Here is a 21,796-nt window from a genome sequence, read left to right as displayed (position 1 = left end):
ACTTCAAAAGTAGGCTGAGAAAAAGCAGACTAAGGCAATGGTTCTTAAAGTGCGGTTCCCTCACCAGCAACATCACCTGGGAACCTGTTAGAAATGCAAATAAATTATTGGGTTCTACCCCAGATCTACTGAATCATAAACTCTGGAAGTGAGGCCCAGCAATCTGTGTTTTAAGCAGCCTTCCAATCAATTCCCATGCACGCTCAAGTTCCAAAACCGCGCTAAGAGCGAAGGCGCCCAGATATTCAAGGGCAGATTCCCATGTCTTAGGCCCATAGGCAATGAGTCCAGGAGGACCCAGGAATGTGCCCCAGACTCCCGAAGCACAGGATCTGCCGCCCAGACGAGCACAGTGGTACTTTTCTGGGGTCCTGTGTTTGAGACGCGAAAGCCGGAGCAGCTATTGGAGGCTCCACTTGGAGACTCAACCACCTCAGTGGCGCGGCGCCCCCAACGGGGTTAAGCTGCTACTGCCGCTGCGTCTCCGGGGGGGTCCACTACCCCTAACTGCGCAGCCCGGGGTGGCGCCGGCAACCCTGGCTCTGAACTCATCCTTGCTCCTGCTTCCCCGCGTTCGGAGCTGCGTAGTGGCCTGAGGCCTTCCTTACCCTTACGGAATGCCAATTCCAGATTCGGACAGGGATTTCCGATTCCTAAACCAAGGTGGGGCCTTAGACTTCATATTTAAAAGCCGCCCTCCTCCCCAACCTCCATCCCAAGTGACCCAGAGGCTCGGCCAAGACTAGAAGCCAGACATCTGTTTACCTATTAGAGGGATCCTCCTCCTCAGAATCCCTTACCTACCTACCCAGGGAATGCAGGGCATCATTCCGCGATTCACTGGCGCAGGGGCTAGAAGGAATGTTGGGGTTCAGAGAAGGGAAGAACCCTCTAGAAACTTAGCCCGACGGTTCTCAAACCCGGAGGGGCTGAAGGGCTAATGTTCGAGACCTGGAGTTAAAAAGATAGGTATCTGCTCTCCGGATCCAGCCCATTCTGATGTCCCGTACCCTTTTTCAGGCCACTGGCCTCCCCACCCCCAGTCCCTCCGGCCGCCAGCCTGGGTTTCTTGAGCGTGGGCCTGATGCAGCCACCTTATAACAAAAGCAGAGTTTGGTCTGAAATTCGCGATCCGATTTAAGAATCAAAGTGTTTTTCAACCCGAGTTTCCAATCTAGTGTTCATCTCCAGAGTTAGAACGCCTCAGCTGTGTGCCTGTATTCAGCGTTGCTGAAATTTATGTACACAGAGCTTCCTCCGCTCGATTTCTGGAAAAGAAAAGTGTGAAAGTGCAGGCACCCACCTGCTCCCATCCTCAGAATGCACAGAATCAGACCTCTTTCTAGTTAGCAATTATATGTTAAAATAATTATATTATTTAAAGCTTAAAATTTATGTCTGCAAATAAAGTAGTGCACAATTCAAGAAGCACTTATTTCTCGGCGGCCATTCAAGGTTATATATTAGACCACGGTTTCCAATATCTGAAAAATTAACCATAATATTTAGAGAAACTATATGAAACCCTTACTTGTATTCGCCAATCTCATTTTCCAACTTGGCGGATTTTCTTTTTTTTTCTTTTTCTTTTTCCAATGTGTAACCACTGAAGTGAATTTGGGGTATTTCAAGGGTCAATTTAGGGAGACAACTGAAAAGCAGTACCTCGGAAAAAGGTTTTTTTAAATATTTATATACATAAAATATACTTTTCAAAACGTCTTGATCAGACAAGTAATATTTACCATAATTTCTAACATAGCAAATATGACCCTATTTTGGGGGGCTCCTTCTACACTTTGGGGTCAAGGCTACAAGTGGCCTTTGTTTCTGCCTTAACATCATAACGACTCACAGAGATGTAAATGTCTAAATGTGGTGATAAAATGAGTCTAGGACAGGATTACATTAACTAATATACTTGGAAGTAGGAAATGCTAATATTTCCTAAGACAATAATATGTCCCTAGATAACTTGTCCTTTTCAGTGATAGAGTGAACATCTGGATATAACATACTGAGATGTTCGAGTGACCATCTTCAGATTTTGTATCTTGATTATAAATATATCCTTCATCCTGACCTTGGACATTGAGCAAATCCATGTCTGTGTGCTTTGTGCAACTGTGCATGTGGGATGTGCGAGCATGCAAATGTGTATGTGTGCGTCCCTAGCAGTTTGCAAAAAAAGAAAAATAATAAAGAGAATGGTAGTGGACAGAAATCATTCTAGTTTTGATAAGTTACTCAAACAACCTGGAGCAAAGAAGAGTCATTAGAGGAGTTATCGGAAGGCAGGGTGGAGGTCTGTGCCAGAGCAAGGGTCGGGGGCCGAGGCATTGAACCCCGGTTCAGCGGTTTGCACCGGAATTCCACTATGCGTTCACTCGTTCTTTTACAACCGAAAGTTCACCTTCTCTAGTCTTGATTTTGCCTTTTGCGGGGAGGGGTCAGAAGGCGCCTGAGATGCCCACTCCCCCTTCTATCCGGGTGCTCGTGGTATGCTGGACATTGCGCACACAGGCGCGTTGGTTCCCGAATCCACCCGGAGTGGCTCCCGGCAACCACTGGGGTAGACTCACGGAAGCCTGCACATCCTGGCCTCCGGGGTCCAGGGCAGACTCCATGAGGGCAGCATCCTGGGTTGCCCCAGAGGTGGCAGGGACTCTTGGGGGAACAGTGTCGCTATCACACTGGGCTGTTCGCCCTGCTTGGTAGGGGAAGGAGGGAGATACTTTTTTTGCAGCCCCGCATGGGTTTTCTCCCACATCAGGATCGCACTCTGGATGCCTGAGGGCCAGAGGCTAAGTTTTAAGGCCACTGGCTCAAGGAAGTCGCGGCCTAGACTCTATAAGGATCTCTATTTAGGGATAGTGGGTCGCCGGTGACCGTCTCTTCCTTTCTGGGGCTTTTCTCCTTATATTGGCAAAGCGGATGGTACGATTAGTCTCTGAGCTTCAAGAAATTCATTTAAAATTTCCCATGATAGAGGCGAACGCAAATTCTCAGAACACGTGGGAGGCACCTGAGGTTCCGGTTCACGGTTCACGCCTCCGGCTACAGGGCGCATGGGGGATTGGCAGGCAGGGTCGCGGGGAGGGTGCAAAGCCGGGTCCCTGGGCCCGGGCGGGGGAGTGAAGGAGCAGCGTTCAGGCTCCAACCTAGGTTCAAAGATTAGAAAAACAGGTGTTACGTCGTCATGCTAATTCACTCTCTCGGTAAACGCGGCTCAGACAGTTGTGTGCTGAGGACTTAGCGAGAGGCCGTCACCTCGTGGTCGTGCATTCACTTTGTTTATTAAACGACATCTACTCGTCTCATTGACAACTGAGCTTCGCTGGGACATTGGAACAGCCCGCCCAGCCCCCCAGGACGTCCGCTTTAAGCGTGAAGACTTCCTTACTCATTTTGCCCATCTTGCTTCTGAAGGCAAAATTACTGCATTTCTTCTTCTGGAAACCCAGCATTACCTGACTCCCCCCCCACCCCCACTCCCCGGAAGTTCCTGCTGTGGGCACAGGTTTCAGACCCCTGAGAGGCACTTCCAAACTGGCATGTTGTTTTAAGTAGAGATAGGGTTAGAGTAACCGCAGACTTGACTGAAATCCTCTCTAGAACACAGTCAATAGAAAACCTCCTCTTAACCCTGAGTGTCATTGCTTTGCCTGGCAGCTATATCTGACCTGGTTGGAGGGGAGAGGAGGGTCAAGAAAGTTTATTTCCCTCTCCACACGCACTCTCCACCCCCGACTTTACATGTAGTAGCCAACTTGACCTTATCTGATCTTTCTGGAATCTTGTGTGTAAGTGAGCCACAGTGCATCTCTCGCTATCTTCTAGCTATGTTTGTTAAAAGTGCATCACTGGGTGGTTGAAAGCCGCCCAGAACCAGGTCTGTAAGTGGCTACAGTCACTGGGGAAATGACTCCTCCTGGATTGGAGTCCATTAGCCGGATTCCAGTTTTGAAAGACGTACAAAATCTCCGTGCTTCTTTCTTTTTCTTTCTATCCAAAAAGTTCACCTCCTCCAGCCAGGTGTTGCCCAGATGTGTAAATACCACCAGAAAGCTCCCGTTGTCCTTCTACGAGGATCTCACTGCCATCGGGTAGCAAGGAGGTGGCAGATGTCTGTATTTTTGAACAAACACTCTTAAAGTTGTTCTGAATATCAGCAGAATGGCACACACCCCTCTTCAAAGTATTTATTTTCTCAATGGCAATTAGCGCCACAAACGAGAGGATGAGTGCCCAGTCACTGGTGTTCTCACTGATTTTTATGACAGATGAAACAACTCCCCCCAAACGCACCTCCGGGAGCCGAATCTGGTCACAGGCAGTACCCAAACCAAGCCGGGAATCGAGTCTGTAGGATGTGATTGGTGAGCACAACAATTGTTTGGGGACAATTTGAGTTTTTCTCTATGCTATCTGTTGTGTTTTCTCAGATGAGAGAAAGAGAAGGCGTTTCAAATTAGAGGGTCTCTAAGAGATAATTACTCAGGGAGAGTCCTGGTGAGCGTTTGTTTAACCAGCTCCTATTAGGGAATTGTGAGCTCCTAGTAGAGAACTGTGAGCATCGTTAAGTTCATTCATGCAGACTGTATCCTTTCTGTAAGGAATAGTCATGTTGGACTTTTGTTTCCTGAAACAAAACCCGGCAAAGAGTTGGCTAATGTTTAAGATAACGGACTGTTGTGATATGTATCTCTATATATCAATCATTCTATTTTGCCCTGAAATGTAACGTGTTCCCCTAGTGTCCCCCTCGCTTCTCCCCACAGGAAAACTCCCTGATCGAGCTTTCCACAGTGAAAAAAATCAGCCCCCAAACCCAAACCGTTTAGAAAAAGGCGCACTTCTTTGGGATTAATTTAAAGACAGTCATTGTATTTATTTCCTCTGGCAATGAATTCCGTGTCTTCATGGTTTCACAGAAAGAGAAAATAAAGCACAAAACCGGCCTCGCGCATGCCGTCGGACTCCGACTGCCAGCGGGATGGGCCTTTGGGCCAACCCTGCCTCCTCCGCTGGTAGAACTAACCAGCCGGTCCGACCTCCGCTGCCTCCGGACGTCCCCGGCTCTTCTGGGCCGCCGCGCTGGACTGAGCGCTTAACCACCCGACCCCAGGCAGCCCGAGGAACGCGGGTCGCACACGATGTCGGGAAGGCCCAGGAGGCCGCGAGCAGCGGCGGCAACCGGACAGCGCCGACCCCGCACCCGGGGCTCATTAGGAGCCCAGCGGCGGAGCGGATAGTAAGATCCAGACCCCGGAGCCTGGACGCGCGGAGGGCGGCGCGGGGCCGACTCGTGTCACTCATCCCTGTTGGCCAATGAGCGCCTCGCCCCTGGCCGGGCCAGGCCAATGGGAGGCTAGAAGGCTTGTGAGTGGCATTGAGGGAGGGCGGGAGAGAGGCGGCCCGGGAGTGAAGTTGAAGCTAAACCCTTAAGCTATAAAGAAGTTACGGGGGACAGTTTTCGGCTTCCAATTAGGAATAATAGTGAACTGGCTTCGTAGCAACTACGGAGGACCAGGATTCTAAAATCACCTCACTCTTCCCAAAGCTTGCATCCTCCTTTTTCTGCCACGCACCGCTCCTCCAATTCATGATCCAGAAAAGGGAGCCGGGAATGCTCTGCTCCTCTCTGCCGGTGGGAAGCGGAGAGGCCGGCAGAGCCGCTGGGTTGGACGGTAGGCATGAGTACAATTAAGAGATGGGCGCCCCCGAACCCTCTGCCGCCTGTGGGGACTGAAGGTAGGTGAAGCAGAAGACATCCCGCGCCCTACCAGCAACCCTGGAGCTCCGCGGCGGTGTGGGAGAGGCCGCGGCGCTTCCCACCCCCCGGGCGCCTGCGAGGGGCTGTCGCGACCGCGCCACCTGTTAACCTGGCGCTGCCGGACTCCGCTTGTTGCCGCCCCTGCTGGGCAGCCAGAGCACTGGGTCGCCTTGGGAGTCCCGAGGGACTTGGTGTGTAAATGTCACTTTTTGAGGAATCCCTCAGACTTAAGGCCCAAGTTAAAAAGGTAGCCAAGGTCCACATCTGCCAAGGTCGGGAGCTGAAAGGCCCCCGCCGCGCCGTGGAGGAATTCTGAATTGTAGAAACCTGCTTTCGTGGGACATGCACCCAACCTGGGCGCGGGCTCGGGGACCCGCAGCGGAAAGTCTCTTGCGGGTCTTCAAAAATATGCATTTTGTTGTTTGGGCAACTTCCCAGGGGTCTGGAGGATGTGGCTGGCATGGGTCAGGGAATGCCAGCATTATTTGCAGGGGGCCGTCTCGCTGCCGATTTATCCGGTTCTTTAAAAACAAACCCAAAACGCCTGGCTAGGCACGCTGAGTCCCTTTCCGGCCGTGTTTTTGGAATTGGGACAAGTGTGTGAGTGGTTGTGGAGCCGCGGATCTCTTATGCTCTGATGTTGTTGTCTTCACAGGGCCTTGAAAGAGTTGTCTGGAGTTCCTGCTCTTCCCAAAGGGGCTCGGAGATACCTTAAATGCCGCGAGACTGAAGAACAAACGTCGGGGATTATTATGTCGATTTTCCGAGGACCAGCGTTCGCAGCTCGGAGTAAAAGAAGAGGCTGGCTCCTCAGGGGTCCCACCGGCATTTGATACCCCGAGGACCCCCAGGATTGCCCAAATTCCGTGGATCGGCAACTTTCCTATACTGCATCCCGCATTTTCAAAGAAAATATTTTCCGTTCACCCCCGCTGGTCTTTTACTGCCATTAATACACTGTTCTTGGTGCAAATACTTCAGCCTCTTTATTCAAAGTATGTTTTATGTTTTTGCCAAATATGATCTCTAATTGAAAGTTTATTTTTTGTTTTGGATGAATCTGCGGAGTTTACGTTGTAAGAAGAAAGGGGGAACAAGACACAATGAAAGAAAAGTCCAAAAATGCTGCCCGGACTAGGAGGGAGAAGGAAAACAGTGAATTTTATGAACTGGCTAAATTACTGCCTTTGCCTTCGGCTATCACCTCGCAGCTGGACAAAGCATCCATAATCAGACTCACGACCAGCTATCTCAAAATGAGAGTCGTGTTCCCAGAAGGTAAGTGACTTTGACCAGATGGAATTTCAAATGTAGAAGGGGCAGGGGATTTGCCAGGCAATGAGCCGAAACCAGTGACCAGAGAAATGCATACATATTTACATATATATTCTGCAAAGGGAAGTTTAGCTCAGCTACTTCACTAAGGTCCTCACTGAACTCAGAATTTCTGTCGCTTTTTCGAGGCTCCCTCTACTTCCCCATCAATACTTTCTCTTCAGTCCATCAGATATGTTTGGTTGGGAAGCAGCCCAACAGTCCTTTTGTCAACACTTCAGAGACTAGGCTCAATTGAAAGTACTACTAATCCAAACATGACTTTCTTTTTTACTCCTCTTGTTAGAATTTTGTCCAGTAAAAAGCCAGAGCACTGCCAAATTCTGTATTTTTTGCCAGGTGTAGATAGACCCATGTACCTGGAGCTAGATATGCCAGATAATAATTTCTCTATATGTCTAAAATTTTGCAAATGGGTAACATGCATATTTGTGAACAAGTATGCCTGGATTTACTCAGGTTCTTAAATAAATTCTAAGCAAATTTATTCTGAGTTTTCAAGACATTCGCAGATTCTGGAATAACTCTGGAGCTTGATGATTTGCAACTGTGGGCTTGGTGTTATCTGTAAGATAATAGGCTAGTCCTAAAATACATAAGATTGAATTAAGATGGCTCGCCCGCTTAGAAAATATCTTCTGGGTGTCAGGTTGGCAAATGGATTCTGAGAAAATTGTCTAATAAGGCCTAGAAGTTAGAATAGCTGAGCTGTTCACATGGTTTAAAACTCGTATTTAGATTATCAAGATTCACTGTGTGAGGACAGTGCAGCTTTCATAGAACAGTGTCCTGTATAAAACCATTTATACTTATTAGAAAAGGACACTTTTCCATTTGCCCATCTTTTCCTTTACTTGCATTCAAATAATACAAACATATTTTTTAAAATATATATTGGATATGTCTTTGCTGGGAGAAGGGGATTCAGAAATGTAAAAGAGGGATTACTAAACAAGCAAACAAACAAAAATCCAAAAGAAAGAATTCTGTTTATTTACAAATGAGAACTTCTGATTTGACCCCTGGAGGTGTTTGCTGTTGTTGATTTTAGATGTTTGGGGTTTGTGGTTTTCCATTAAATGAATGGATGGGCAGGAAACAGTCATTATTGGGTTTGCAGTTTCACTTTGCTTGATCATGACATTAAAGTTATTATCTAAGTCAAAAAGCCTGCAAAACATGCTCAAAGCCAAAGGAAAACTTTCAAATTATAGTTCAGTTCTACCTTCAAACTACAAGTGATGTTTTAGTCGTTCCCTCCTAAAGCAGTTCCTTGAACAGTTCTTCTCTGACCCTGGAAACCGCGGGGAAAAAAGAAATGAAAGTCTAAAGTACCTGAAAAGTAAATGAATAAATAAATAAATAAATAAATAATTTAAAAAGAAGAAGAAAAAGAAGAAGAAGGGGAACTTATATACCCAAAACCACACTTCCCATTCGCACTGTGCTATGAATTGTTGATGGGATAATTACCATTATACCACACTGCCTTCTATTTAAAAAAGAGATCTCGTTGTCTTTTATACTGTCAGCGCCTACTTTATAAAAATAAAGGTATTGCGAACTCCGCTGGCCGCACTGTTCCTAACAGGATTATTAGCAGTGATTTGTCAGCCCCTGCGGTCTCAGTGGGCTCCCTTTCTGCGTGATTTCCAGCCGGTCTCGTCAATTATCTGTGCCGATGTCGCTCGCTGTTTGATCAGAAGCAGCATATGGTGCTGCTTGTGGGGCTGCGAGTAATCGCGGGAGGAGAATAGCAAGGCGGCGTTCTGGGGCGGGCACCGAGCCGGCCGGGAGAGCCCGGGGAGTCGCCCGGCCAGGGACGCTAGTCGGCTTGGTGCAGACCCGGGGCAGGCGCAGCTGGGAGGATATCGGGCTGTTTTCTGCTGTTGTTCGTGTTTTTGTTTTTAAAAGAGCAAGCCTTTTTGCTTAATTAAGTGCTAACTCCACACATTGTAAGTCGCTTTATAAATAAATAGGAACAAAAAGTAAACTCTCACAGCCAACCTCTCGTTATTTTTAAAGAGAGCGCCAATGAAGGCTTCCGCTGGAGTCCTCTTGGTGGCCAGGATGGTCCCCTCTGGCTACTTTAACAGCCACTGTGCTTTCTGCAGCCCCCTCACCTTCCCCCGCCCCCAGCCCCGGACCCCTCCTTTCTCTCCCTTCTGTGGGTGAGTGTGAGTTTATGGAGTGGAGGAGGTGGACGATGTGTGAACTCTGGGCACATCATTTGTTTCTCCAGCTACTGTTGAGCTCATAACTCACCCTCAGCTTCCACCCAGTGAGCTAGACAGGGTCATCAGAACAGCTGGCTTCTAGGGATGAGGTTTTAATTTTGACGGTGGACAAACTTCAAAAACCCAAAACCCAAACACAGCTCTTGAGAATATTAAACAACAACAACAACAACAACAACAACAACACCACAACAGCTTTCAAAGCAATAAAATAGTCACAATCGCAAGACCAGACACAACCTGTAGGGGGTGCCAAATTTAGGTTCAGTGTTGACTGAAGGCAGAGAGTGGACAAGATTGGGGTCCAAGGCAGTTGGGGTAACTGATCACTTTATATGGATGTAATCTTTTCTAGTGGTGTTAAATGGAATTTGTTGGAAGATGAAATTCATCTTTACATCTATCTTGAAGCCATCCTAGTACATAGTAGGTCCTCAACAGAATTTTAAGGATGAGATTAAGATAGGTATAAATGTCTTATCACAGGTAATATATGAATTTTGTAAGTTATATAATCTAAATAATTATTAATCTGGTGACATAGCTGTAGGTATAAAACTGCTGTAAAACTTCAGTTTTGTTCATATACTATTTCATCGCTAATACACTGTAATGCCAAAAGTCTATAAGTTAAATTAACAAAAATCATTTCATAATTATATTTGAAAGAATAAATATCCTTAAATACACCTTAAATACAGCTAATTCCCTTCCCTTTTCATTTGCCGAATACACTTTTTTGTTTTCCTCCCAAGTCTAGTAGCTTCCGTGTCTGGGGGCAAGTTTCAGCTTTTATTTGCCTGAGTAGATGAAGTTAAACTGTTTAGGTGAAAATGCGGGAGTGGGAGAACAGAGAAATGGGATATGGGTACCTGAAATAATTAAGAATAAAGCATTAGGTTGGAGATTTCAGAGAAAAAGAAAATTAGGAAAGATAACTGAGAAATCACTAACACTTCATATCTCCCAATTAGTGACATATTATATTCCAAAGTAGCCTTGTGAAGAAAAAATCGAGGCACATGGAAATGTACCAATTTTTGGTATTATCAAAGCCAGAGGGACAGGATCTAAAAAATAGCATGACTTCATTTGTGTGCAAAATACGACAAATTCAACTACAAAGAGATATATATTTGTTATCCAGCTATAAAGCAGTTTTGGCTGGGTGTGTAGTGGCTTTCATAATAAACTTTGAAAGGATCAGATATATTTTCTAATCTATAGCTATTCAAAATCTTGGTAACATCACATTGCCATTTCATTGACAAGATGTCTTGGAAAAATAAAAATAATCAGAGAGTTGAAATTAGTAACTACTCAGGAAAGATCGTCTCTACAACAGACAAGGGTGATTAAACAAACTTCCGCAGACGGTTTCTATAATTTTCACCTGAAGATTGAAATCCTTAATGGCGTTTTATATATATATAAAAATATATATATATATAAATATATATATATATATATATATATATATAAATATATATATATATAAATATATATATATAAATATATATAAAAATATATATATATATAAATATATATATATATATTTTTTTGAGACAGAGAACTGAAAAAGAAAAGGAGGCCCCATTTCCCACGTGGGTCGGTGATTTAAGGCTGTTTTTCTTGCTTCTTGGGGAAATGATTGAGCATTAGGTTTCCATGTTTATTTTCTTACAGAAGTTTTTCTCATTTAAAGGCCTTTAAGCACAGTTTACGCTCCGTGCTGGTTTTCTGTGTTTAATTCCAGTTTTGATGTTGACTTAAAATGTGGAGTGCAGAACTAAACTCCGTGCAGAGCATTTGCAAGGCGGATTTATGTGCTAGAAATTGTAGATCAGATCAATAAAAAAGGATACTTTTTTCTTTTAAGGGAGGGATCACTAATAAAAACAACAACAACAAAAACAGGTATTATAAGCTATTGTGGGATGCTTTCAAGCAGGGTGCAATCACTCATCTAATGATAAAACAGGGCTGAATTTCTAAAGGACAAATCTAATTTCTAGGGGAGTTGTTGTCCAGTTCTAAGAAATGTTGGCAGCTTCCAGCTTTTACAGACCCAAATGTGGACACAGAATGAGAGCCCATAGATTCTCACCGCATTTCTCCGTACCACCAGGTATTTCTCAGGAAAATGAGGCTTGTACTTTGCTAACATCTAATGATTTTAATGGGCCACCCATTGCCAGTCTCTGATCCGTGAAATTTTAAAATTTTGTGTGGAGGAAGGGGAACCTCAATTATTTAGGGATGGTCCTGCTACTCTGAAAGTGCTAAAACAGTGTCCACGGCAGAGTAAACTTCCTTCCGCAGGCAACCCCACCAATAGGCGGTTCCTGCGCCTTGTCACTCGGCCTCGCGGCTCAGGGCCGCTCAGGGCCGACAGGGGACAATTAGGTCCAGGCCCCCGTCGCGCCTCCCGCACCGTCCAAAGCACGCAGTCAGCCAGGTCTGCGCGGTGTGTCCCATCCTCTGTCTGCGGTGGCCCCAGCCAAGGGCCTACCTCGTGGTCTCAGCACAGTCTCCCCACTCCCCAGGCCGGCCCAGGTGCCACCCCCTGCCCGGATCAGAGGTCCCGCTGGAGCAGGTGTGTGCAGCAGCCCCTCATGCCGTCCCGGCCACTGCCCCCGAAGGGCAAGCAGTCGTCTAAATCTTAGGTCCAGATCCAGTCTGTTTGGGCAGTTCCCGGGAAGGCGGGTTAGGTGCTATCGTCCGAGTCCCTGCGCCAAGTAGAACCGAAGTGGATTCGCCTGCGACTTTCGGCTTGGCCACGCCAGCGCGGGCCTCTAGAGAGGTGGCATCGCCAAAGCTGGGCCGCATTCGAAGACACGGAGTCCCAGGGTGACATCGATTGACGTTTTTCGGCCGTCACGCAGGACTGTCTCGTGAACCCTGCATGAATTTCGCCCCCAGTTTTAGTCTGGCCGAACCCCGCCCTCCTTGGGTTTCTGCAGTCTTTTGGCGGCTGACTCCAATTCGGGCAGCCAGGTTGGCCCTCAGGCTCTATCCCTATGGGAAGCCCAAATTCCGGGGCTGGAGCTCCGCGAAGGCGCAGAGAGAGAGAGACAGAGAGACAGAGAGAGAGAGAGACAGAGAGAGAGAGAGTCAGCGCTGTGACCTTAGGCCTCCACCCCACATTTACAGTAACATTAGTGGATTCCCTGGGCGCGGCCGCGGTGTCTCTGAACCGGGATCGGCAGGCAGGAGAGATCAGGGCACTGCCGAGTGCAGGCACACACTGTAGGGTTCAGGCTGCTGCGTGCAACAAGACCTGGCCCGGCGCGCTAGCCGATGCCCTCAGGTCAACCACACAGGCCCCTTGGCCGTAGAGGGCCGCAGGCAGAGGAGGGCAGCAGCGCCAGAAGTGGGGTCGGGTGCGCCTTGGTTCGTGAAGCGGCCACCTGCCAGTGACTGCTCCAGGAGCTTGGTTCGGGCTGGTAGCACCCATTTGTAGTCACTTTTTTTCTCCAAAGAGCCCGGCCGCGGAGGCGCCCGGAGGCTAAACACAAAGGCCACTCAACGCCTCAGCCCGGGGAAGACTTGGACAGTACTCATTTAGCGACGATGCGCAGGCCCGGAAGGATACATGGGATTTGGGGTTTTCAGGATTACCCCCCACCCCCGGACCAGACTCTCCTACACACTCTCAAGGGACACTCAGTTGGTTGAGACAAGTTGTTCAGGACCCGCAGTGGCCTCAGCCTCGGAGGGCTTTCCCCTCCTCAGTCACCAAGTCGTGGTCAGGTCATGAAACAGCGCCTCCGTCCACCCTCCTCCATTGCCTAAAATGCACCTCAATTAGTTGAGGAGGTGAAGGTTCCCGGGAAGGACTGCAAGGAGGATACATTTCTATTGAGATGTAGCGTTTATTTATTAAAATAAAGAAAAAATTTTTAAAAAACAGAACACACTCTTCTCTTCCTCCTTTTCCTGTCTGAGTGAAGGCGGTGATGATGCCGGGTCTGTAATCTATATTTTGTCAAGGGTATGAAATTCATTCCGAAGGAAAAGCTCTATCAATTTATTTTTGCTGCTTGCAATAACACAGCTGGATGATGCTTTGAGCTCACGCTAGACTGGGGCTCATCATTCATTCGCCAAGAACGGGCCTAAATGGTGCCTGTGGGATTAGGTCAATTTTAGTGGATCTACTTCGCCTCATTTGGTTACTAATTGGTTTCTTGTTTTATAAATCGAAATCTCATTTTCAGGAAATTACAAAACCCGTGCAGTCAGTCCATTGAGGTAATCCTTGGGTCAGGGGGTATTTAAATGGAAATGGCTCAACCGAGATGGAGGGTAAAGCAACAGTGAAACTTGCCTGGGTTTCACAGGAAATGTGAGCTAGCCCTTTAGATCCATAATAGATACATCCCTTCTAATGCTACTTATGTAAATATGATAAACCAGACTTTAAGGGAAGAGGGGGGCCTGGGAGAAGCAAAATTTATCAGCTAAGGTTAATGTGGCATATCTTGGAAATCTTCCAAAATAGATTCTGTTTTCCTTTGTCTTCGGCCACTTTAGCTGAGGAAAATCCTTTTGTCTAAAACCCGATTTAGTTATCGCCTCCCTCACAGAGCTCCTTTTCTCCTTTGCAAAACCCCGTTCCCTCGGCCTCACCGAATTACAAGAGAATCTTTAGATCTTGTTCCCACTGTAATCCCGCCGCAAAGGGAGCTGGTTTCCTCCTCATTTTAAACAGACAATCAAAGGATTTGCGAATTTTCTGCGGTAGGTCAAGTGCAGAAACGAAATCTCAGCTTACCCCCTCGCCAACTGAAATTGGGTTTGCCAGAGCGCGTCAACGAAGGCAGGAGGCGAGGGGGTCCAGGGAGGAGGTCTCTACCCCACTTCGAGACTTTAGGGAGGGGGGACCCCTTATTGGGACTTGGGGAGGTTCCCTCGATATTAGATCGGGAAAGCCCGGCAGGTAGACGAGAGTAGCCAGTCCTTTATAAAACATTAACCCAGACACAATCGTGAGCTTTCTACGGGTAACGGAAAGAGAAGGCAAACCTCCGGGAAAGCAAAAGGTTCCTTAAAAGGTGGCGGGGGTGGGGCAGGAGAGGGGAAGAAGGCTCCTGTTAACCTGCGCCGGACGGGTTGTTTATTAACCAGTGGGGAAGTCTTATTTTCCCTTGTAGGCGCATACTAATGAGGCCGAAACCCGAAACAACAAACAGCCTAGGCTGGCACCGGGAGTTCAGAACGAGTATTTATCCCGAGCCCAGCCTGGGGGGATTTTCAGATCATTCTGGTTGGGAGGCCGCTTCGGGTATCTTACAGCCGCTTTGGGAGACCCTCAAAACGTTAGTTTGAAGACGTTTTGTTGGCCTTCAGCGCAGGCTTCGTACCCTTCCGGGAGCCGCGCGAGACCTGCTCCCAGTCACAACGCAGTCTCCGCCCGCTGTGGGCTCGCCCGAGTGCCCCGGCCCTTAGTCCCCGCCAAGCTTTGGGGTTTAAGGCCTCCGTAGGCCCCAGAGAGCCCAAGGGCCAGCGTCGCCGGCGTCCTCGGCTTTCCCGACAGGGTCCTTTCTCCTTTCCCCCGTGTGGCCTCCGCAGCCAATCCCTCCTGCCACTCCTTCTGAGTGGGTATGTCTGAGCCGGGGTTTAAAAAGAAAAGAGCAGGTCGGAATAGAAACGAAGAATAGGTTGGCTGAAACGGGAAGAGCGATAAATGTGAAAAGGCGAAGGGGTGTGTACAGGTGGCTGTGGCGGGGGCCCTCCCAGAACGGTCCAGGAGGACCCCAGGGACCAGGGCAGTGGAGTCACTCCGGGGAGGAAAACTGGGGCGGGCTAGAGTCGGGAGGAGTTGACCGGGAGCCAGAGAGGTAGAGGAGTCCCGAGTGCGGGCGGGGAGCATCAGTGTTTGCAGAGTGGTGGGGAAATCGTTAGATTTATTTAGATGTGCAAACACCCAGAAAGACCGGATTTGAGTTTAAGGGGCGCTCACGGTTCCTCATTACCAAGGCTTTGATCGCTTGCTTAGGAAGCAGCTCCTAGCCAACACCTTTTAAAAATCCAACTCCATGTTTTATTTTGAAAGATCTGCCCCCAACCTCATATTACAAGGCCAGTGTTCATCATTGTGTACTTCTTGGTGATTTGCTCCTTAACGCAGTAAATCACCTTTCTGAGGGGTAGGGTGTGGGAGGTCATGTTAAACTTTGTTTAATGGTGTAAGAATAAAAGGATGTAACTACCTAGTTAAAATAATTTTAGCAGCAGCACTATTAAAAAGATAACACCCATAAATAGCTTAACACAGGCCTTCAAAAGTTTTTTTTTTTTTTTTTTGCCTTTTTTTTTCTTTCCACAAAAGGGTACTCTAGCATACTCCATATTAAATTTTTAAAAATCGGCCACAAGAGTCCTGAGCGTTTTATTTTTTTAGGCATCACCAGAGAAAGTTTGCAGCAAAGACTCCAAAGATCTTAACGGGGAAACACCAAGGAGAGAAAGAGATGGTCTTTGTTAATAGAATACAGTACCCGGAACGTAGAAAAGTTGAATGAGTCTCAATTCGAGAAGAGAACGAAAATACTACAAAAAGGTTGTTAGCACCCCAAAGTAACTGACTTCAGAAAAAGCCCATGCGGGTTTTAGTGGTAGGGGGGTGGGTAGGGGGCATGAGTTGTGTGTAAGGCAGAGGGCTAGGAGGGGAAAGGAATAGGAAGATGGGTTGATCAGTGATGCTGGTAGACTTCAGGCTGGAAATCATCCGCCAGGGAACTAATTTTTCCGAAGGGAATTAAAGCCAGAGGCCAAGGGGAGGAGAGTGGCTAGAAGCCCCGCAGCCAATCAGAAAGCCCTCCCAGGGACCGGTTGGACCTGGCCGGTTGTCTCAGGTCGCTGTGGGCTGGCAGTGGCTTTCGCTGGGTGTTGGGACAAGCTCGGCCCCGGGAAAAGGATGACGATGAAAACTTTGGGCGAGAAGCAGAGTGCCCTTACCCCCGCAAACACACTAGTGAACCTACACGAAAGTTATCGGTGGGGTGCAGTGTTGGAGGCTTTTTCCGAACCTGGGCCACTTGGAGTCCTGCCAGGGGGCCCTTGGCCTGTGCCTAGCTCTCCCTGAGAAACCAGGTCTAGTTTAGAAGACGAAATCTAACCTCTGCTGAGAAACTGAGAGGACGGACTGAAATGTACACTCTCCCATCTTCCGCTGTCCACATTGAGAGGGATCCCGTATGGTATCCAGTCAAAAGGCTGGTGTTCGCTCGGGTAATACAGTCGCGGGACTTGGTCCCAAACTGCCTGCCAGGTCCGGGTTCAGTGGCTACAGGATGTTTCTGTGTCTCCACAGGGCTTGGCGAGGCGTGGGGCCACTCGAGTCGGACCAGCCCCCTGGACAACGTTGGCCGAGAACTGGGCTCCCATCTGCTCCAGGTACAGGTGCAGGTCTTCCGGCGGCACATAAGCTTTGAGGGTCTGAGTGTCTGGCCCTGAGTTGGGCTTTTAGTTTCTCAGAAAAACAAAATAAAACCGAACAAACAAAAACGAAACAAAACAAAAAACAGGGATCTGGATTGCACGGGGCCCTCTCAGAGCCCAATAGCTGCTGCAAAGTAAAATTTTAGCTTTTGCAGATGATGCCTCAAGAGGTTGAGAGGGAGGCAAAGTAGACAAGTGAGAAGTTGGGTTTGGAAGGTAGCCCAACGAGGCCCCATCAGAGCATCCTAACCGAGGGAGGGGGCACCATTTGTCTCCATCGGGCTGAGGGAACTGGAACACCCCAGATCAGGCAGAAGAGGCAAGGTCACAGAACCATCCGAATCGAAGAATTTCCAAAGGAAATAACAGGAATCTGTTTTTTCTCTCAGTGCTTTAAGCCCACACCTTTCCAATTCAGCTACATCTGCAACTGGTTTTATCTCCCTGTAGTGCCCAGGTTCCCTCTTTTCTTCCTATTCCCCTTCATTTCAAGCCAGCCCAGGCTGCGTGCAGGACTTTGCTTAAGCACATACACACCACCAGATAATGAGTCTAACCAATGCTAGGCTCCCATTACCTTGTGGTTTGTAATGCTCACAGTTTTAAATTGCTCTTTGCCTACTTAAGTCACAGAACAAATATTTTAAATTGCAAAACCCCAGTGGCATTTTTAGATTTTGCATTTGTCCCAACCCTGCAACATCATCATTATTATTATTCAAGCCCACTGGGAGCTACTTCCCCCAGGGGCCTTGAACCTAAGCAGCATTTGGGGAAACTAAGCAAGTTTTCCCTGTGGGCTGGCATGGGTAGCATCTCTTGACAGGAGCTCCTTTTCCTACCACTACCCTATACCTTTTTCCTTCCAAGACACCAAGGAGATTTTAGTTTCGTGGGACAAAGAAAGGGCTTGGGCAAGCATTCTCTCACTGACCTGGCCTTCACACCTTTGAATTTATCTAGAAAGGCACTTAACTCTTAGACATCTTCTATCAGATTTCTCTATGTCCTTCCCACAATATTTTCATATTCCCAACTAATTTTCCTCAGAAACATAAACAAGAAAACAAAATCCAAACTGTCCTTGACACTTTCTAGCTCTTGCCAATTTATTTCCTCTTCTTCACCCCACATTTCTGGCAGGACTGACTTACATTCCCAATTTCAATGCCCCCCCCCATTCACTCCCACATCCCTGCAGTTTGACATCTCTCCCACCCATCATGCTCTTCACTGGCTTCACCACATTTTGAATTAGATTCTCATCTCTTATCCTAACAGAGCTCGCTCATTCCACAAATTTAGGGGGGGCAGTTGCAGGCCAGACTGAAAGCCCTGCTCTCATGGAGTTTACATTCTAAGGAGAGCAGTTTTACAAGCCCACATAGGTACACTGTGTAGTGTACCAAGTGGTATAGGTGCCATGGAGAAAAATAAAGAGGAGAGGAAGAAAGAGTAGTGCCTTTTAAAATAAGAGATGGTTGTAGAGGGCCTCACTGAGAAGGTGACATTCGGACTAAGACCTGAAGGAGGTGATACTGATTATTTAACATTGTCTCCTTTCCTCAGTTTCTAAAATAGCATTATTTCCCAGATTCTTCTCTCTCTTTCTCCCTGCTCCCTTTTGATTTCGCCGCCACTGGTTGGCCTGCAAATTCTGTAATTTCCCCAAGGGTTTAGCTCTATTTCTCCTGTCACAGCTTCAAGGCCACCCAGGTAATCTCACCCAACACCAGCCTCTCAACTCCTTTCTCCACATGAAAACAACTGGTTTCTCTAGTCTAGATTCTCTTCCTGAACTCCAGATTTTTGTTTCCTACTGCAAACTGGACACATCTAAATGGAAATCTGCATACACTTGAAGTTTAGCATCTCCAAAACAAGGATGCATTATCTCCCTCCCCTAGAATTCTACTCATACCAAATCTCACTAAATCTTGGTTATTGATGCCACCTTCTGCTTAGTGCCTTCACTGAAACCTTGAAGTAAACCTCTCTCTGCCACCAGTGAAGTCCATATCCAGAAACATCTTTGAATTAGATTCTCGCCTTTCTATATTCCCCTTCTGACTGCCCCATTTCAGGTTTGACCATCTCTGCTGCAGCTGCCTTCGCTGATCTCCTCTTTCCATCCGCTTCCTCTTCAGATCACTGTCTTCATTCTGCCAAACAAAATACAATTAAACAAATGCCACATCTAAGCATGCTATTCTTCTGCTTAGAAACCTCTGTTAGACCTCTAGTGCTTACAGAGCAACTCTCGGTTTCTCAAGTTGACATTTCAAGCTCCAAAATCTATTGCAGGTGTAGCTCCTTTGCCGTCTCTGGTTCACCAAATTCATCACCTCAGAATACACTAGGTTGGTCCTATCCCCAGACCCAGCAGACTTTGCCCCTTCATTCCTTCTGCCTAGAATGCTCTTTCTCTCTTCTCCAGTCCAAGCTTCTGTTCAAGGTTCTGCTCAAACATCAGCTCCTCTAAGGCCTGATTGTCCCCCAGGCCTCTGGTCACTCAGGCTCTGGGCTGCCTGCCTATTCAGCATTGTCTGTTCAGCTGTGTCGTCATTATATCTGTCTTCAGGCCAGTTGCCCCTGATGGACTTCCTGCTCCTTGAGAGCAGGGTCTGACTCATCTTGTCTCTGCCTGGACTAAGGCCTTATTCACAAAGATAGAGACCATGAAAATCTTAAGACTTTCCTTCATGGAGAGCCTGTCAGTTTGATGTATCAGTGTAAACTTACACACACATACACCCTATGGCACTACTCTATGGACTTGCTCCTTGTTAAACCTCTCATCTCCTAAACGCCGCCTCTCTTGGACTCTTTCCAGAGTCACTGGCCAGCTTTCTTCTGCCTACAAACTTTAGACTGCCAGCCCTTCCATATTGACCCACCAATGCCTACTACACGACTATTCCCAAACCCTGCTATTACTCATTATAGAATATGTAGGCTGTGATTCCCCCCGCCCCAGAACTGTGTGTGTGTGTGTGTGTGTGAGAGAGAGAGAGAGAGACAGAGACAGTGTGTGTGTGTGTTATGGATGTATTTTCTTTGTTCATTTCAGTGGATCCTGAGTCTTACAGGGCATTAGCCTTGTCCACCAATTACTCTGGATCTTTCCCATTGGGCTGCATGCCCCAGATGTTTACAAATTTAGAATGAAAAAAAGGGTTCATGTGGCTAGTTTTCTATGCCCTGTTTCCTGCCAGACCTGCTCTACTCCATCTCTCTACACTTTGGGCTGAAAGTCACTAACTTCTGTCCTCCTGCTCCCATTTCTCCAGATGGCCCAGAGGGCTCTCTATTCTCTCTGTTTCTGCCTCCCCAGACCCTGGACGGCTTCATCTTCGTGGTAGCCCCAGATGGGAAGATCATGTACATCTCAGAGACAGCCTCAGTCCACTTGGGTCTTTCTCAGGTAGGTGAGTGGTTCACATATCCCATCTGCAGTGTTTACAGCCAGAGCTGGAAGCAGGGGTAGTGGGTGGGTTGGGGATTGGGTGTACTTCTCTAAACCTGGAGCTGCACATCGCGCAGCTGGCAGGAAGACTCTTAAATGGGTCTGAGTCTCTCCATTTCTCCACTTCCCTTCTCCTTTACCTTCCACCCTAGGCCCAAACAATGGCTAATTTTTTGAGTCCCTGTGGTAAGCCAGAAAACATGAGAGGAGGTTACATACTTATTTCATGATATCTTTATCAGAACTTTGCCAGGGTGCTGCTGCTGCTGTTGCTACTACTACTATTACTGCTATTATTATCATCATCATTGTTACTGCTATTTTTATTATTATATAGACAAGGAAGCTGAATCTTAGATAGGCTGCAATAGGTAGCAAGAAGCAGAGCTGGCATTAGAACTCAGGGCCGAATCCAGAATTCTGGCTGCTGTCCTCATGGACCTGCAGCTCCCCTGGCCTAATCTTTCAGTCCCTTCACCGGGCATTCCACCGCCACGGGGGCGGCGACATCCTCCTCTTTACAGGTAGAGCTGACCGGAAACAGCATTTATGAATACATTCACCCGGCAGACCACGACGAGATGACGGCGGTGCTCACCGCCCATCAGCCCTACCACTCTCACTTCGTGCAGGGTAAGGTAGACATGTGCCTGCGACGCTCAGGCCCATCGCGGTCCGCTTGTGATTTTTCCCCAATTAGTCGTGGCAGAGACGCTTGCCGTCCCACGCCGCCGGTATCACACGTCCTGAGCTTCCCTCCATTCCTCTCTCCCAGAGTATGAGATCGAGCGCTCCTTCTTCCTGAGGATGAAGTGCGTCTTGGCCAAGCGTAACGCCGGCCTCACCTGTGGCGGCTACAAGGTGCGTGGCTGGAAGATTCGCTCCGGGTGGAGTCAGAGGCGGCAAGAAGCGAGGCGCGTGCGGGTGGGAGGAATGTCCCCACCCATAGGACTACCCGCGAGGGCGCCCCCAGCTTGCGTCGAGGAGCCGCAGGCCAGGACTCTCCACGAGGGCCACAGAACTTTGTGAACACCTGGGGACTATGCTTAAAGACAAAGTCTAACTGGGTGCCAATATTGGATGGCCGCGGTGGCTATGAACTTGTGACCCGTAGAGATGGGCCTTAAGGGTTCGTAAGGCCTCTGAAGGGGCGGGTAACTTTGGTGGATCCCTAAGAGTTTATGCGTAGCGTTACATAAGAGGTTAGAAACCAGAGCTTTAGTTCGAAGCTATGGGTCTCACTTTGAATGTCGTTGAACGTCATTAGCAGGTGTCAGGGCCCTACTTCGCTATTCGGATGCGTTAGGGTTGGTGGGGCCAGGCCTCTACATTTTTTATGAGCTCCCAGGTGAGTTCAGTGTGGCTGTGCAGTCACTTTCTTAAGACATCTTAGAGCACCAATAACTGGATTCCTTAGTGCATGGGCGTGGTCAGCACAGCGTTTATGGCTGAGTCGAGTTTCAACATGTTTCAGCCCCTTCTCCACCTTTTGGGGGCTATTCCTCACTGTGGCTGAGTCTCCTTCCCTCTCCCTCT

At 47.8% G+C, this 21,796-nt stretch overlaps 1 protein-coding gene across 1 annotated transcript in view; it reads left to right on the top strand.

Annotated features, from left to right (window-relative positions):
• The first annotated feature begins 5,438 nt into the window (after positions 1-5,438).
• The window catches only part of SIM1 (SIM bHLH transcription factor 1), a 75,543-nt gene continuing 59,185 nt past the window's right edge, over positions 5,439-21,796 (top strand). The window contains exons 1-6 of the mRNA XM_050786267.1: positions 5,439-5,754; positions 6,432-7,054; positions 16,667-16,749; positions 20,129-20,222; positions 20,789-20,893; positions 21,036-21,121. Coding sequence (XP_050642224.1) covers positions 6,880-7,054; positions 16,667-16,749; positions 20,129-20,222; positions 20,789-20,893; positions 21,036-21,121 — 543 coding nt within the window. The 5' untranslated portion in view covers positions 5,439-5,754; positions 6,432-6,879. The remainder of the gene's footprint in view (positions 5,755-6,431; positions 7,055-16,666; positions 16,750-20,128; positions 20,223-20,788; positions 20,894-21,035; positions 21,122-21,796) is intronic.

Source organism: Macaca thibetana, chromosome 4 (genome assembly GCF_024542745.1).
Source record: "Macaca thibetana thibetana isolate TM-01 chromosome 4, ASM2454274v1, whole genome shotgun sequence".
NCBI lineage: Eukaryota > Metazoa > Chordata > Mammalia > Primates > Cercopithecidae > Macaca > Macaca thibetana.
Note: the sequence above shows the minus strand (reverse complement) of the source record. Positions and strands in the feature narration are given on the sequence as shown.